Below are 15,958 nucleotides of genomic sequence, written 5' to 3'. Positions count from 1 at the left end.
TAGGAAAAACTCAAATATTTGTCAAATAAAAGAATGATGTATGTTTGGAGGCATATAAAATCTGCTGGTGTGACTTTTAAGTGTTTTAAGGTATAAAGCTTCCTAGCAGTAAATAGTGTTAATACATCTCTGGACCTGATAATCTGAATCAACCCTAGAACCTTCTACCCAATAAGATTAACTAGCCTTTGACCTATGGATTCTTTATGCCTTTCCTTTTTATTTATTTATTTTTATTTGTCTTTTTTGTGCCTTTCATTAAATAATTGAGGTCATTCTAGACTGGATCCTCTCTAGCTACCACAAATCCCTTTACGACAAAACAGGGGAAAAAACAAGACCAAACAGTTCTCTTCATAATGATTTCAGCAGGACTGTTTTTGCATCTCAGCTTTACTAAAGCTTTTTAAATGATGGTCTTACACTGATTAAATGATGGTTCTGCACTAGTTGCTAAGGCACCAGTTGATCAACTCTGGCAGTAAGTTATGTATTAAATTTGTGGCTTCCAGTTAACCACATCTTACATTCCTGCAGTAGATTCTCAGTGCAAGTGAATCAGTGAGCTTGCAAACAATGCCACTAAATTTTCTCATATTTCAGCAGACTGCCCATCTGGTTTATCAGACATTTTTAATTCCTTTTCTTTGAAGTGGTAAGAGGCCTGCTCAACTTTCAGCTGGTTGCAGAACCAGCAGGCATCTATCTCATTTGCTGACAAAGAGTTTTTAAATATCACCAGCCAAATTTGTACTAACAACTCAGTTCCTTCCTTCAAGGAACAGGTTTTTAAGTAATTTTAGTACTAATTGTATTGAAGAGCTAAGTGTTTAGCTGCATTTATTAAAGCCATGTTAACGAGCAAAGTTCTCCACTGCACGTATGCTTTAACAACACTCTTTTCCTCTCCCTTGAGACAGACTGTACAGTGGAAGCCTGGTACACGGACTGTGCCGACAACTGCTAACATCGACTTCTGTAGAAAGTCTCCTGAGCATGTGCCCTGAGGCGAAGCAACTTTATGAACATCTGTTCAATGCCACAAGGTCATATGCCTCTGCCGAATTATTCCTACCCAAGGGTAAATCAAATTCAAAAAAAAAAAGGCAAAAGAAACACGGTACCAGCTGGTCAAAGAACAGAGTGGGAACCACCTCAGACACTAAATGCTGGTACGAGGGAAGCAATCGGTTTGGGCTACTAACGGTTGAAAACTTGGAAGAACATATTGAGCTCTCAGAGCTTGAATAAACTCGGTCTGCAACAAGATGTACAATTTTTTCTTTTTTTTTTAAAGTAGGCTGCACACCTAATGTGGGGCTTGAACTCACAACCCTGGGATCAAGAGTCCCAGATGCTCTACTGACTGAGCCAGCCAGGCACCCCCAGATGTGTAATTCTTAAAACTTTGATTACTTCCCTTCAAATGATTAACTTTTTTCTTTACAACTAATCTGTTAGGGGATAAACACTGTAAGAGGCGATCTTTGAACTTGAGGGTATTTTGTATTCTGTTTTTAATAAATACAATCTGATTTAAGAAACTTCTGTATTTCCTTAAACACACTTGAAAGCATGTTTGTACTTCTCATTCCGTTTTAGGAAGTTAATAAGTCTATAGCCTTTACATTGCAGCAACCTCAGCCAGCTATGTTTTCAAAAAGAATATAAGTTCTGCTTCAATTATTTCCCATAAGCAGAAGCTGGGTTATTATCATTTCAAAACATTTTTTTCCCAAATGTTTCCTCTTCATCCTTTATGCTGAAAGATCTGAGCCTTAGAAGAGAGAAGTTGAGGATGCCAGACAGAAGGTAAACACCTTTAGTACTAGGAAAATGAGACCCATGGCAGGCTTGAGCAATACTTTATATGCTCCAGGTTTTAAAGCAGAAGTTGAAATTGTAATGGCTCCAACAAATTAAGAAATAGCATCCTGAGCTCCTAGATCTAGAGGAGAAGGAGGAAACACTATGAAGAAATTAAAATATTAGTGATATATGCAGCAATACCAGAATCTTAGGCCATTTTTTTATACTGCAATTATTGACCTATTAATGGGATATGAAACCAATGAGTCATAACCAGTATTTTTTAAGTGGAAATCATTAGGCATGCATATCATATATTAAATGGTTGTACAAAATGTATTTCTTACTGTGGATTGCAGTCAAAAGACTTTGAAAGGCACCGCTCTGGAACACACTAGAGGCTGCTAAAATTACAACTACCAATAGAATTGGGAAAGTGCTGGCCAGTTCCAAATAAAGAACTTGAAAATAACAAGCAAGTGGAATCAATCTAATTGGGCAAGATTTAGAGATCTGAAGGTGTATTCCCAACCTTTATTTTATTTCTATGCATACAAATTGTGTTTTTCCTTTCTTCTGTACTGTCTCACTGGGTACATTCCATCAGTAAGAACCCTAAACACAGTTTTAAGCTGCCATGTTGAACAGGCCTATATTCAGTTCCTAACATCTGGCAAACAAGTCTTTCCACTTCCCTAGTGAGAACCATACTCTTAGGGGAGTACGCCTAGCATCAGCCAGTGTTCTATACACACTTTCCAAGTGTTTGCTGGCTTTAGCCATTTATAAAAGACACACAGTCTTATTTGTTCCTAAAGTTTTCAACCCTAAAGACTGGCTTCTGTTTCAAATAAAGAGTTCTTGAAATAAAACTTTTGTTTATTTTAGGAGGAGTGCATGGAGCTCTGTACTAAGGTGGTTTTTATGTCTCTAAAGAGCTGATTCTTCACAGGATAATCAAAAAAGCAGTCATATGCTCTATTATTGATACATGTTTTTCCAACAACTAGATCTAGGCACATATAAGTAATTACAAGCATATTAAGTCCTTTGTTATATCAAAATTCTGTTTCTTGATTCCTGCAGTGGGGGCCAATCTGGAAGTTAGACCAGTATGAATGTCCTATTTCCAGGCTTCATCATCAACCCTGCCTTTGCAAACGACCAACCTTGCATGAAAGACTATTTCTACCTCCACTTTGGCAAATAAATGGTTTGATAGGCACCCAACCAAACAGTGTATAGGCTACAGAGTTTAATTACAAGTCAATTATATCATTCATCTTTTTCTTTCATTAAAAGGAGTTTTTCAAGCAAAGGGGCCCTCCTTCAGTAGACATAAGAAGTCAGGTTCCCTTCTCTAGCCATTATAATCAGGGCCATTTACTTAAAATTATCCACCTAGCCTTCCAGTAAAGGAGTCAAAATCTAATAATGTCCATCGACTCTTACTCTCTGAGAATTAAGGCGTTACCCCACCCCATTATATATCTTATCTTGGATGTATGAAATGAGAGGTCATAAGCACTCCACAGGGTATCTGAGGGGTTTACCAAATAAATACAATATAGAACCTGATCCCCAAAGTCATGCTTGTGCAAGCTGTTTGGTGAGACAACATACAATGAAATAACAAGAACATTTTATGAAGCAATCTGTCAACTACAAAATGGCAAAGTGAAACTGAATGCTACGATAAAGAGACAGGAGTCACCAGGATGAGGAGAGGTTAAGTCACAAGATTCTCAGCTTTGGCTTCTGAGCTTGGCTTTAAGAGACAGGGATGTAATTCAGAGGAGACGCAGGGGCAATGGAAACACCTCTGCAGAAGCAGAATGTTATACATTCCACATTCCACTTGGAAAATTTGTTCCCTGTTTTTAATCATGTCTTTAGGTCTTGCTCTTTCTGATTCAATTCTAGCTAATCAAAGCTCACCCGAGGCTTTGGAAATGTAAGTCTTCAGTTACCAGTTTAAGTATGAAAGGAACTCTGGACAGCTTTTTTAAATGAGTAAATCTTAGGAGTAAAGTTGGAAGAAAAACACTATAATATAACCATGTTCTGTGTCTAGTTGTGATAAAATTATACTTCAACTTTATTGGTACAACCCATTTTTAAGATACCTAGACCTAGAAAGTTTAATGTATGTATCCTGTAAATATAAACCCTAAAGGCATTTCATGATGATTGATCATGACAAAAAATTCAAATTAATTTTAAGATTTAAGTTTGTATTTATAATTCAAATTAATTATAATTTTAGAAGATAAAGACCTTTATAGCTAGAAAGATCTTGGAATTATCTTTTCTTCCTCTGTGCATAAAATAAATGAAGAACTATGCCTCAGTTACCCTATCTATAAAATGGGGATCAGAATACTTTCAAGTGTCACATAAAGATAAAATGACATGTACTTTTAAATTACTAAGCACAGTGCCTGACACTAACAACAGTAGTAAATGATAGCCATTATTGTTACATCCACACAAGAAAACCAACAGCAAAGCAAGGGCTCTGGGCAGGAGTGAGAGAGGGCTGAGCAGAAAGATCACCACCATGAGACCAATGGCTGCCAGAGATAATGGCAGAAATTCTGCAGAGGCAAGGAGGTCACCACTATCAAATATGGTGAGAAGGGCAAGAACGTGAAAACAGCAACTTCAGCAGAGATGTCAGGCTGAAGCCAAACTAAAAAGAGAAGTGCCAAGAGAATGTGAATAAGCAGCCAAGTTCACTCAACCTCAGAAAACAGGGGGGAAAGACCAGAAGGAACAACGATCCCTATGGGTATTTGTGCCCTTCCTGCGCTTTTTTCTTGCTATCGAGGAATTTTCTATATTGCTTTTGAAACCGAATTTGAAATATACTCGGTTTTAAAACTATGTGTAAAGACAGAAAAAAATGAATAGCAGATATGCCTTACCCCATAATCCTAAGGAGGCCAAAGTCAGTTTCCCCCTCTCAGTGAGATTTCCAGACTTCACTGGGTACCACCACTCCCTAGTACATGGTACTTAGCTGGCTGGCACACCATGAACCCAGAGGAGCCCCTGGAAAGCAGTCACCTCCAAGACCAAGAGAAGCAATTTCACTTCCCTAAAAGGACAAACTCTGTCCTTTTAGTACCAGACTCCAAATATAGTGACCTTGTATTTTTAGTGAGGTGGACATAGGGTACTTGGTATTTACTGCATGTCTTACATTGATGCATTTCAGTCAAGACAGCTGAAAATGATTCTGCACCTTGTATCTACTTGAAATTAAATACTATTTATTTTATAAAGATTATTAAAAAGATGCCTCCCCACTTTCAGCAACAGCTTTCTGAATAAAACGGTAAGCTGCTTTGGCATTTCTCTCCAGGTCTGAAATATGCTAAAATTCAAGTTCATTCAACTATAAAAATTCTAAGATGAGGACCTCATGCTGAGGAAGAATGTTTTAAAATTCAAAGGCATGACTGCACCAGGCCATGTATCAGTCTGTTAAGAGGGGAAAATAGATGAATGAGGTAATACATGGAAAAGAATTTCTAGCTTGTTTCATAGGATCTAGTTTTCAGAAAGAAAAATCAAACTTCACAGGAATGTGTTATAATACACATGCAATCACTTTTATTCCTACCTAGTCTTGATAACATTTTAGATATCTGGTTAAAATAGATAAATCATTCTCTCAATATTTATATGTGTACATATATGTATACACACATACATATACACATATACATATTTTAACAAATAATTTTCTCATTATGACTTTGGGAGACAGTTGGGAGATTTCTTTGTACAATATAATTCACTGTCGTCAGGATCAGGAAACACCTAGGAATATTTTTGTAAAAAAAAAAAAACAAAAAACAAAAAACTGATCAGAATGTATTAATATTGGAATTTTGATAATTTAGAAGACTGAAACATTTGACTGTGAAAAAATTGAGCCAATATGATCTAGCATACAAGATTAGGAAATCTTTTCCACTGTGTTTTTTCATATAATTGGTGCTTTTTGGAGGATGAACTGAGGTGCTGTTTCTTCCAGGAAAACTACTGTATGTCGATCTGGGCATTACCCTCCCCGTAACTTCTGTCTGATTCATGTGTGTTACACATTATGGGGGGATAAATCAAAGGATGTTGATAGGGAAAACAGAAAGTCTCCTTTCCAGTGTCTCAATGCTTGCTAACATGGATACAGAATAAACTATATTCAATCATACGGAGGGGTTATATGTGGATTAATCCACCTTTAGAAGAACTTGTTCTGATGTGGGAGCTTTTTTGAGTGAATACTTACTAACATCACTCTGAAAAAACGGTGTTTATAAATGTATCAATGAGGGGTGCCTGGGTGGCTCAGTCGGTTGGGAGTCCGACTTCAGCTCAGGTCATGATCTCGCGGTTGGTGGGTTCGAGCCCCACGTCGGGCTCTGTGCTGACAGCTCAGAGCCTGGAGCCTGCTTCAGTTTCTGTGTCTCGCTCTCTCTCTGCTCCTCCCCTGCTCATGCTCTGTCTCTCTCTGTCTCAAATTTAAAAACCTTAAAAAAAATTTTTTTTAATAAAAATAAAAAATAAATAAATGTGTCAATGAGAAATGCTATAAATTATATGGTAAAATTATTATGCTAAAATTGCTATGGTTATACAACATTTTTGTGCCTTCATAAAATACTGGCAGGAACCTCTCTGTTTTCCTATTTCCTATCCAGTTGTGATTCATTTGTGTAGGGTGAGGTGTAGTTGGGAATTAGGGGGCCAGGGGTTCTGTTGTGGATATGTTAAGTTTTAGGCGCTTAAGTGAAAACATCTGCTGGGCAGCTGGATCTATGTCTGAAGCCTACGTTAAAGTCTTTGGGTGTTGAGATTATAAACTATTTTCCTCCTCCTCTATGTAAAAACACCCCCAGTGAATATGTTGTGCTATTTTATGATCAGAGAGAGGCAGTAGTTGATGCCTCTAGGAAGGATGGCATCAAGAGAGCAAGATTCTGGGGGCGCCTGGGTGGCTCAGTCAGTTAAGCATCCGACTTCAGCTCAGGTCATGATCTCACAGTCCATGAGTTCGAGCCTCACATTAGGCTCTGTGTTGACAGCTCAGAGCCTGGAGCCTGCTTTAGATTCTGTGTCTACCTCTTTCTCTGCCCCTCCCCATGCTCTCTCTCTGTCTCAAAAATAAATAAAAACATTAAAAAAAAAAAGAGAGCAAGATTCTGATGTTGCCTTATCTTGTCCCAAGAAACTACAGAAAACAAGAGGTAAAAATGGGGGTGGGGTGGGAGCCTTTGTTGTTGAAATCTGAGAATGGTGATGTCTACAAACTAAGTTTCCAATCACAAAGTACTATAGCCCTTCAAGCTATAAGATGTATGAACTGTGTTTTAAAAGATGAACTAAAGAAACTGACCCTATTATAATAACCATAATCTATTTCACAATGTGGTAAGTCTGACCTTTCGGAGGAATCCACTAAGAAATATTATAATTTTACCTTCAAAATATGATAAATACTATGCAAATATATTTTGGTTTGGAACATTCTGTTCTGAGAAAATGAGAGTGTGCATTTTCCTCTAATACTGCCCTGACAAGGATATTTTGGTTTCTACCATTAATAAAATTCATCTTCCCTAGCAGGATGATATACAAAAGTCTACTCAAATTAAGCTTGTTTCTGTGTGTTAGGAAGAAACAACCAATGAGAAGGAAGTCCCCACTTGTGTGTGTGATGAAGAGCACAACTCAGATGGGACAACAGATCAGAACTTTCTACCCAATCATCATAAGAACAAGGAGCCTTGGTGCTGAGGTGGGACTGATTACAGTGGGCACTTCCTCCCTGTTGATGATGATGTTCTGAGAACAGACTAAGACTCTGACTTCCTCCACATAGGAGCCTTGATGGAGACTCAGAGGAGTCAGTAACATCAAATGTGCTATCAAGTTCATCCATCCCAGAGATAATATCCTGTTAGAGGTTAGAAGGTAGAGAAAATTGACGCCACTTCCTTGCTAGTCCAATGAATGCAGTGCATAGGCCTATTTGCCTCTTTTTGAATATCTATATGAATAGGCAGCCTTTTTCTATAAAGGGCCGGAAAGTAAATACTCTAGGTTTAGTGAGCCATATGGTCTCTGTTACAACTACTCACTTCTGTTGTAGCATGAAGCAGTGATAAATAATGCATAAATGAATGTATAAAACTGTGTTCCAATAAAACTTTACTTACAAATCCAACAGCAGACTGATTTAGTTTGTCAACTCCAAACTAAATCAATAGCCCATGTGGGTGACTTAGGTAAAGATTAAAATAAACTGTTTCCCTAATTTGTAACACACTGGCTAATTCATGGGCCATCCAGACCTGCTCCCTATATAAAGATGGTCATAAATTCTAAGGCAATCCTATTATATAACCATATTGATGAATATGAGAAACATGAAAATATATTCAATTATAACTCCCTACAATTGATCTAATAATGCTTAAATATAAAGTCTGTCATGCTTTCCTATCAAGCAAACATTTTTTACAATCATCTATTTGGTTGGGGTCTGTATAAATAGCTCCAAAGATAGTATTTTGGCAGACTCATAAGTTGTTTCATATTGTGCTTTTAAAATGCAGACTTGATGAAAAAGAACAAATGGTCAAGGCATTACAGTATTTTCTTTATGACCATAAGATGGCACCAAATTGTTACTATTCAACTAACAAGCACTTCGGCATACTTATCATAGGAAGGCCTTAATAGAAAATTGTTTTTAATGTAGTTGAGTAGATTAGTATTTTTTAACAAAGCACTGTATTTAAAAAAAAAAAAAAAAAAGCACACTTTGTTTACAGTTAAAAGCTAGAAATACTTGGAACCCAAAATGGACCTCCAGGCTCATGCAGAACCACTCGACCAATTTCTGGCACTATGTGCTGTTAAGACTGTGAGATACGGTTTCTACCCAAAGGGTTAGAACAATTCAATTATTGCTGAAGAAATAATGGTGATGGGGCAACCCTGATTTTGATACGAAAGGCAGTTCTGCCAGGTCTAACAGCCATGGGACCAGCACAGAAATGTGGTCCTTTGCCCAGAATATTTGGCTAGATTCCAACCAAAGGGGAAAGAAACAGCAAGGTCAGGTATGTTCAGTGTTCTGCACATGAAACACTGTCTACCTGGGGCAGCTGTACAAATGCAGGCAGGTACCACACTCGCAAATATTCAGGAGCACTACCAGGTTTAGGTCAGAAAAGAATTTATAAAGAGCAAAACTGATGGCTCAAATCATTTTTTATTTTCCTCCCCAAACTTCACCACTTAAACTTACTTTGAATGAGGAGGAAGATTATATCAAATTTCTGTCTAGATTTATCAATCTAGAGGCTTGGACTTGAATTTTTAATGCTTTCTAAAAAATAAAATCCAACAATTTTATGCCCAATCTTATGGATGGATTTATTCTTAATAGTATTTACAAGAAACTGCCCCCCACCCCCCCCACACACATATCTTTAGAGTAATCTATAAAGGCCAGGATGGCAGGCTCTTCAGCTGGGCTTTGAAGAACAGGTAGAAATTCTAATTCTCAAAATTGAGGCAGAGGAAAAAGGTTGTTAAGTTGAAGGAATACTGTCCCAAAAGATCAGTAAGTAGATTGTGTTAGAACACTGTGTGAGGCAGGAGGCTAGAAAGATCCAAGGAAGAATTATGACTAAAATGGAAAAGAAAAAACAAAACAAAACACTGTTTTCTATTCTTCCACCACAAATCGTTTGGGGCAAGCAGCTAATATCTAATGTTAATGCGATTCACTTAGTGGGTCTCCACAAACAGCAAACTTCAATCTAAGCTATGCAGTTCTTTGCTGTATATTCTCTCACCTCTTAAGAGAGTGTCTTATACTGCAAATATTAAAAAGACGTGCTCCCAATAATTCAGATGGGTGCCTTCCTGTCAGTAATCTTAACAGATTCATTTTGAAAGCTCTGTAACAAAGCTAAAATGTTATCTTTCCTCCAGCACTTTGAATTTATGTTTGCTGAGTCCTACATAATAACTATACTAAAAAAACTATTTTCAAAAGTTTATTCTGTCAAAGCCAAGTTTACATTCATTTATTGCTTTACTTTTAGCAAAAGAATAGATAACGCCTATAACAAGAAATGATTTTCCTACATTATACTTGGTCAGCCATGGCTTTTATTTTTTTAAGTTTTTCTTTTACTTTTTATTTTAGAAAGAGCGGAAGTGGGGGAGAGGAGCAGAGGGAGGGAGGGGGAGAGAGAGAGAGAAAGGGAGGGAGGGGGAGGGGGAGGGAGAGGGAGGGGGAGAGGGAGGGAGGGGGAGGGGGAGAGGGAGGGGGAGATGGAGACAGAGAGAATATTAAGCAGGTTCCATGCTCAGCACAGAGTCCGACAAGGGGCTCAATTCTATGACCCTGGAATCATGACCTAAGCCAAAATCTAGAGCTGGACACTCAAATGACTAAGTCAGCCAGGTGCCCTAGTCGGCTGTGGCTTTAAATCATTCTGGGCTGAAACCTCATCTAACATGTCTACTGGGAAATAAGGACAGCAGAAACTTCCATTTCAAATTGACCTGTGTCCCATTAAAGGCTGCTCAGCTTCAGTAATTCTCCCAACAGCTCTACCTTCCAAGCCAGAAAGCACGAAACAGGTATTTTCCACATTTTTCTTTTCTCCCATGTCAATGCTCTCTCTTAGAAGATAGAAATGCCATGCCTTTCTTTCCATACTGACTGCCACAGCTCAATCAGTCCCTCTACCACTTAAGCGTCTACAATTTTCTTCAGCAGTCTCCCTATTTTGTCTTTACAATCCACCCTCTACGCTTCCAAAAGTGTATTACAAGACAAAAATCCAAACTCACATCATACTTCAACTTGCTACCAGTCTAATATGTCTTTACCTTCACCACTAGGCTCCTATCTGTCCAACCCCTTACATTATATACCTCCTGCCTTAAAAGTCCCAAACTCCTTGTAGTTTTCACCTGTTCCTTCCAGCACCACATCCGCCCACCCCAGCCAACACCTCTGTAGAGGCTGTGCACTTGATTATAGTATTCTGCTGCTTCTAGGCTAGAGACTCCTAATTTTTTAAGGTTTGATTCAGATGCTACTAGTTCTAGGAAATTTCTTTGACAACCTCTTCCCATGAAGTTGTTTATCTCCTTTGACTACTGTAACATTTCAGCATTTACCACTGTGCTGAATGTATCTCATATTGGTCTCCAGGGTTAAGACTGAGAACTCCCCAAAGGCAAGATACTACCTCTTATTTCTTTATAAATCTAAACCTGTAACAATATTTGCAGCCTATTATATCTACATTAATATCAAGGACTGGTTAGCCATTATCCATTATCAACAACCAACTCTGAAAACCAAAACCAAAAATAAGGTTGTCCAACAAGAGTTAATCTTCATGCCAAATTCTAACTGACCTCAAGGAAGCTTAATGATGGGGATAATCTGCTTGTCCAGTCACATACCAGTTAGGATTAATATTTACCCACTCTGTTTTAGTATGCAAATCAGCTATCTGGACTGCATCTTAGTCTAAAAAGGCATTTCAGGGGCCCCTGGGTGGCTCAGTTGGTTGGGCCAATGACTTCCGCTCAGGTCATGATCTTGCAGTTTATGAGTTCGAGCCCCACATCACGCTCTGTGCTGACAGCTTGGAGCCTGGAGCCTACTTCGGATTCTATGTCTCCCCCTCTCTCTACCCCTACCCTGCTCACGCTCTGTGTCTCTTTGTCTTTCAATAATAAATAAATGTTAAAAAAAAATGAAAAATAAAAAAATAAAATAAAATAAAATAAAAAGGCATTTCAAAGATTTCCAAATGCCAATGTCAAGGGAAACTTCCAGTAAAATGTGTGCTGGGTTCACTTTAATGCATGTGTATTTTTAAAATAAATGTGCAGAGGGACACCTGGGTGGCTCTGTCGGTTAAGCATCTGACTTTGGCTCAGGTCATGATCTCACGGTTCGTGGGTTTGAGCCCCGCATAGGGCTCTGTGCTGACAGCTGGGAGCCTGGAGCCTGCTTCAGATTCTGTGTCTCCCTCTCCCTCTGCCCCTTCCCCCACTCGTGCTCTCTCTCTCTCTCTCTCTCTCTCTCAAAAATAGACCTTAAAAAATATTTTAAAAAATAAAATAAAATATAATAAAACAAAACAAAATAAATGTGCAAGACCATTACTAACTTTCATGAAATAGCTTGTTAACAGTTATATACCCTGCTAACCATGTCCATGAGCTCTTAAAGGGCAGGGATGCCATCACCTTTTTATTCTTAGCACACTCTGGGTACTAAGTAAAAGTTTACTGAAATGACAATTCATCCATCCAAGTTTTTGCATGAGTCATATGTGGAAGTCAAATGCAAATGAACTGCCCAGTGACAAAGGCAGTAAGTAAGGTAAAGTTAATTAAGGTTCTCAGCTACGGTATTTATGGTTTGCCACCAATTCCTTTCACTGAGAAACTATTTGGAGTATGGCCAAGACTCATTTTACTTATGTTCTATATAAAAGAGATCAAAATTTAAAGTGATTTCAGAAAGACTACCAATGTGAAAGATGTACCCTACCTTTTATAACGTGAACAAAATGTGTTTATGCTTTCTGAGTGTGGTTACTATTAAATAAGGCCTGTATCCTGAAGGCAGGGTTGGGGGAGGGGGTTTAGGTTGCCTGATTTCATCTCTAGGTCATGCTATGCCCAGTACAAATACTAGAGAAGATGCTAAGCCTTGTTTCTTTGTAGCGGGGAATTATCTAACTAATTGGTGAATTATTTCAAGTTCCTTTCTTTTCTTCCCAGATGTGTAATCACTTAGGATCAAATGACTCCATGAGGTAGTCTTACAGGAAAAAAAAAATCAAATAGGTTAGTATTATTAAGGGCTCTAGGAAGTCCTAGGGCTAGGAAATGGGGTAAAAATTTTAAATTTAGATACTAGCACATTTAAATAAGCAATGCTAATTTGATGATGTATTATGGAAGATACATATACAAATATTCTAATTTCTTGTCATACTATGGAAAATTGAAACCTGGATGTATTATATCTGTACTGTACATTTCACTTCTTTTTAAATCACAGATTCTATGCACTATGAGTAGTGCCTAATTTCTGTATCTTCAACATCCAAGATTTTAATGTTAACAGCCCCGACTGGAAGGTCAGTAACTTAAGAAAAGAAATAATTTTATCCTTTTGGTTTAAAAACCAAATGAAAAGATAGGCACATTTATTTCATACAAGTCATACTCTGAACCTAAAATGGAAAGCAAAAGATTGATATGCACTTAACATATTTCAAGTTTTTGTAACAGACAAAAAAAGTCATACAAAATTTAGGTATGAGACCACGTCACTCAAGATAAAGTTGACTAGACAATGGCTTCTATGTTCTATCTGATGAGAAAAATATACACTTGACTATTGAGCCTTAAAGAATAAAGTAGAATAAATTGAAGACAGCTCCTTATACTCAACTGTTTCAATTACAAGAACTCAAAGAACCAATATTTTCCCTGTCATTAACAACAATATTTCAGTGCTAACACTGGCAGGTTAATATTGGTGATAAAAACTGGAGAGTGGTTTATCCTGACAGTTTAAAAAATGGGCAATAATTATAAAATACAAAACTCACTAATTTCAAGAATTAAACATGTAAGAATTTGAAACCCATTTCTGTTTCAGAGAGAAATATTCAACAGGAAAATGGACTTCAAATTTTGAATTTCTGTCCATATTTGCCACAACACACTAAAAAAAATTACCTACACTTCATCAAGCTAGTATAAAAACCGATGGCATTTCAAGAGTAAATCCAACTATTTCTTCAGCATGCCCAGTGAAACAGAAGGCAGGGAGAGAACAAATGATAGAAGTATGAAAAGGGACAGGCTCAGGGCAGTGCTGCAATCTAAGCCAAAAAAGATGCAGATTCACAAAGAGCAAGGCAGCACAGAATCTTCCACATAAACCCTGGTTCACGAACCATCTATTTGAGTTTAGGACTCTTTGAAGTATAGCACTCTATATTTCCTAAGAAAGATGCTTAAAAGCATACATAAAAAGACGTTAAGAAAAATAAAATCCAGTTATTCATGTGAGGTACTTGGATTTATATTTAAGGGATGACAAAATGATACTTGACAAAGTGCATATTTATATTTAACTCAAAAAAGAGGCATAACATGTTAATATAATCTGTTATAAATTTCAGCCCCATCACTATTAAATACTTTTGATTCTATAACTAAGTGTTAATTATAGACAAAGCTACTCTACCTAGAATGCCACTTGATAACCCTGTAGTAATTTTGCTAGACCAAAGACTCGTAACTTAAAACAAAACAAAACAAAACAAAAAAAAGCAACCATTTACACTTACTAAGAAAAGCAAACATTTACTTCAAATTGCAGTATAGGCTTTTCAATCACAAAAAGAAAGAAAAGAACAGTGATCTGACAGTGGTCACATCCTGTGCAAAAAACGTGATACAAAACTGGTAACACAAGGTATCTGTGCTGCTTACATTGCAGGAAAAAGGAAATACAGTAGCTGAAATATGGCACTCCTGGGAATCAACTTCTAAACCAAAAGAATGCCTTTGAAATGACTAAATTTATTTGTGTATTAGTAAGAAAGCCCCACCACCATAAATAGTACAATATTTAAAAATTAAAAAAAATTTGTATCTATCTAAGATAGATAGTGTATTGTTAGACCTCTTTAAGTGCAAAGGTGGTTCAGGTTTTGTCTTTTTTTTTTTTTTTTTTAAATTAAATAACTGCCCATATGCTTTATAAAGTTCCACTCAATTGCAAAAGCCAATTTAAATCAAGAAATATGTTATCAAAGTTGCATAATTTCATTTGGGACTGCCAGCAGGTTAAAGTCTCAAATCAAGTCTTTAACATAACACTCATTTTTAGTCAATGGAAAGTTAAAAAGTTCTCAAATCTTCATTATCCTCTGGAACTTGCCCTTCTAAATGATCCTCAGACTGCAATTCCTAGTTTGCAAATAAAAGAATGCAATATGCATCATACTTCAAGAAAAGACGACGATGTCGAACTAACATGCTTCTGGATCTTTTCCCTGCTCCTTTCCACCTTCTTTATAATTTCGGCTACTATGCATACTGACGAGGTGAGACCCAAAAGAAACAGCAGATCTGCAAGAGAAAATAAGGTGCATCTTACAATTCTTTGAAACACAGTTGCAAAGTTTAATACCTTACATTTTTCCAGCATTTTACCAGAACTTTTTAAAATACACTTATCTCCCAGCATTCCATGGGGTACATACAATCAGCCTCAGTTTAAAATTGAGGAAAGTAAGGCTCAAAACGTATTAATCCCAAGTTATATAGCTAGAAAAGGCAGCAGCCAGAGCTAGAACCCAAGTCCTCGGACTACTTTCCCAGAACCATAATCTCATAACCATAACCTGTAACAACAATACAAGAGGCCTTTTCTATTTAATAGACCTTATACAACGTTTTTAAAAGGCTGTTCAAGCAGTGGTAACTGATTTGACTGAAAAATGCCTATCTAAAGATTACTTAGAAATTTCTATCTATTCCATTCGAGACCCTAGAATTCTACTCATCATTTAAAGATCATGTCTTTACAATAGTATCCACACTATCTCATTCTTATTCATTGCTTGAAAAACTGCAGCTATCTCCTTAAGACTCCACTTTTTTTTAAGAGGAACAGTGTAAATATGAAATTAAAATACTAAAAGCCAGTTCAACTTTAAGGTAAATTGTAGCTTATAGCATAAAACACAGTGAGACTTCAGAACTTATTTTCATAAATACCCAAATTAACTTTAAAATACACCAGCCCTCACACTTACATAGGAAGATTTATTTTTAAATACACTGTATCCTATACGTTTAATACATAGTATGTGAAAGAATAATGCCTATCTTCCATACAATCTGATTAAAATTTCCTGCTTTCAGGGTCAGACTGTTATTTTGTAAATAATGAATTAGCAAGTAAGAATAGTGAAATATTCGTTTAATTATTGAAACTAACTTTAAAGAAGAGCAATCTGGTTTTCAGTGAGCTTAAATCTAGATTTTTCTTCAT

General features: G+C 37.0%; 1 protein-coding gene across 6 annotated transcripts in view; it reads right to left on the bottom strand.

Moving 5' to 3' along the window:
* The window catches only part of ATP2C1 (ATPase secretory pathway Ca2+ transporting 1), a 172,082-nt gene that overhangs the window by 1,401 nt on the left and 154,723 nt on the right, over nucleotides 1–15,958 (bottom strand). For 4 of the 6 annotated variants that reach the window (XM_058729871.1, XM_058729870.1, XM_058729874.1 and 1 more), the window contains one exon: nucleotides 14,906–15,030. In XM_058729871.1, the coding sequence (XP_058585854.1) occupies nucleotides 14,906–15,030 (125 nt within the window). The remainder of the gene's footprint in view (nucleotides 1–14,905; nucleotides 15,031–15,958) is intronic. The other 2 variants (XM_058729872.1, XM_058729873.1) reach the window with 1 other exon arrangement.

The sequence above is a fragment of the Neofelis nebulosa genome, chromosome 5 (genome assembly GCF_028018385.1).
Source record: "Neofelis nebulosa isolate mNeoNeb1 chromosome 5, mNeoNeb1.pri, whole genome shotgun sequence".
NCBI classification, from domain to species: domain Eukaryota; kingdom Metazoa; phylum Chordata; class Mammalia; order Carnivora; family Felidae; genus Neofelis; species Neofelis nebulosa.
Note: the sequence above shows the minus strand (reverse complement) of the source record. Positions and strands in the feature narration are given on the sequence as shown.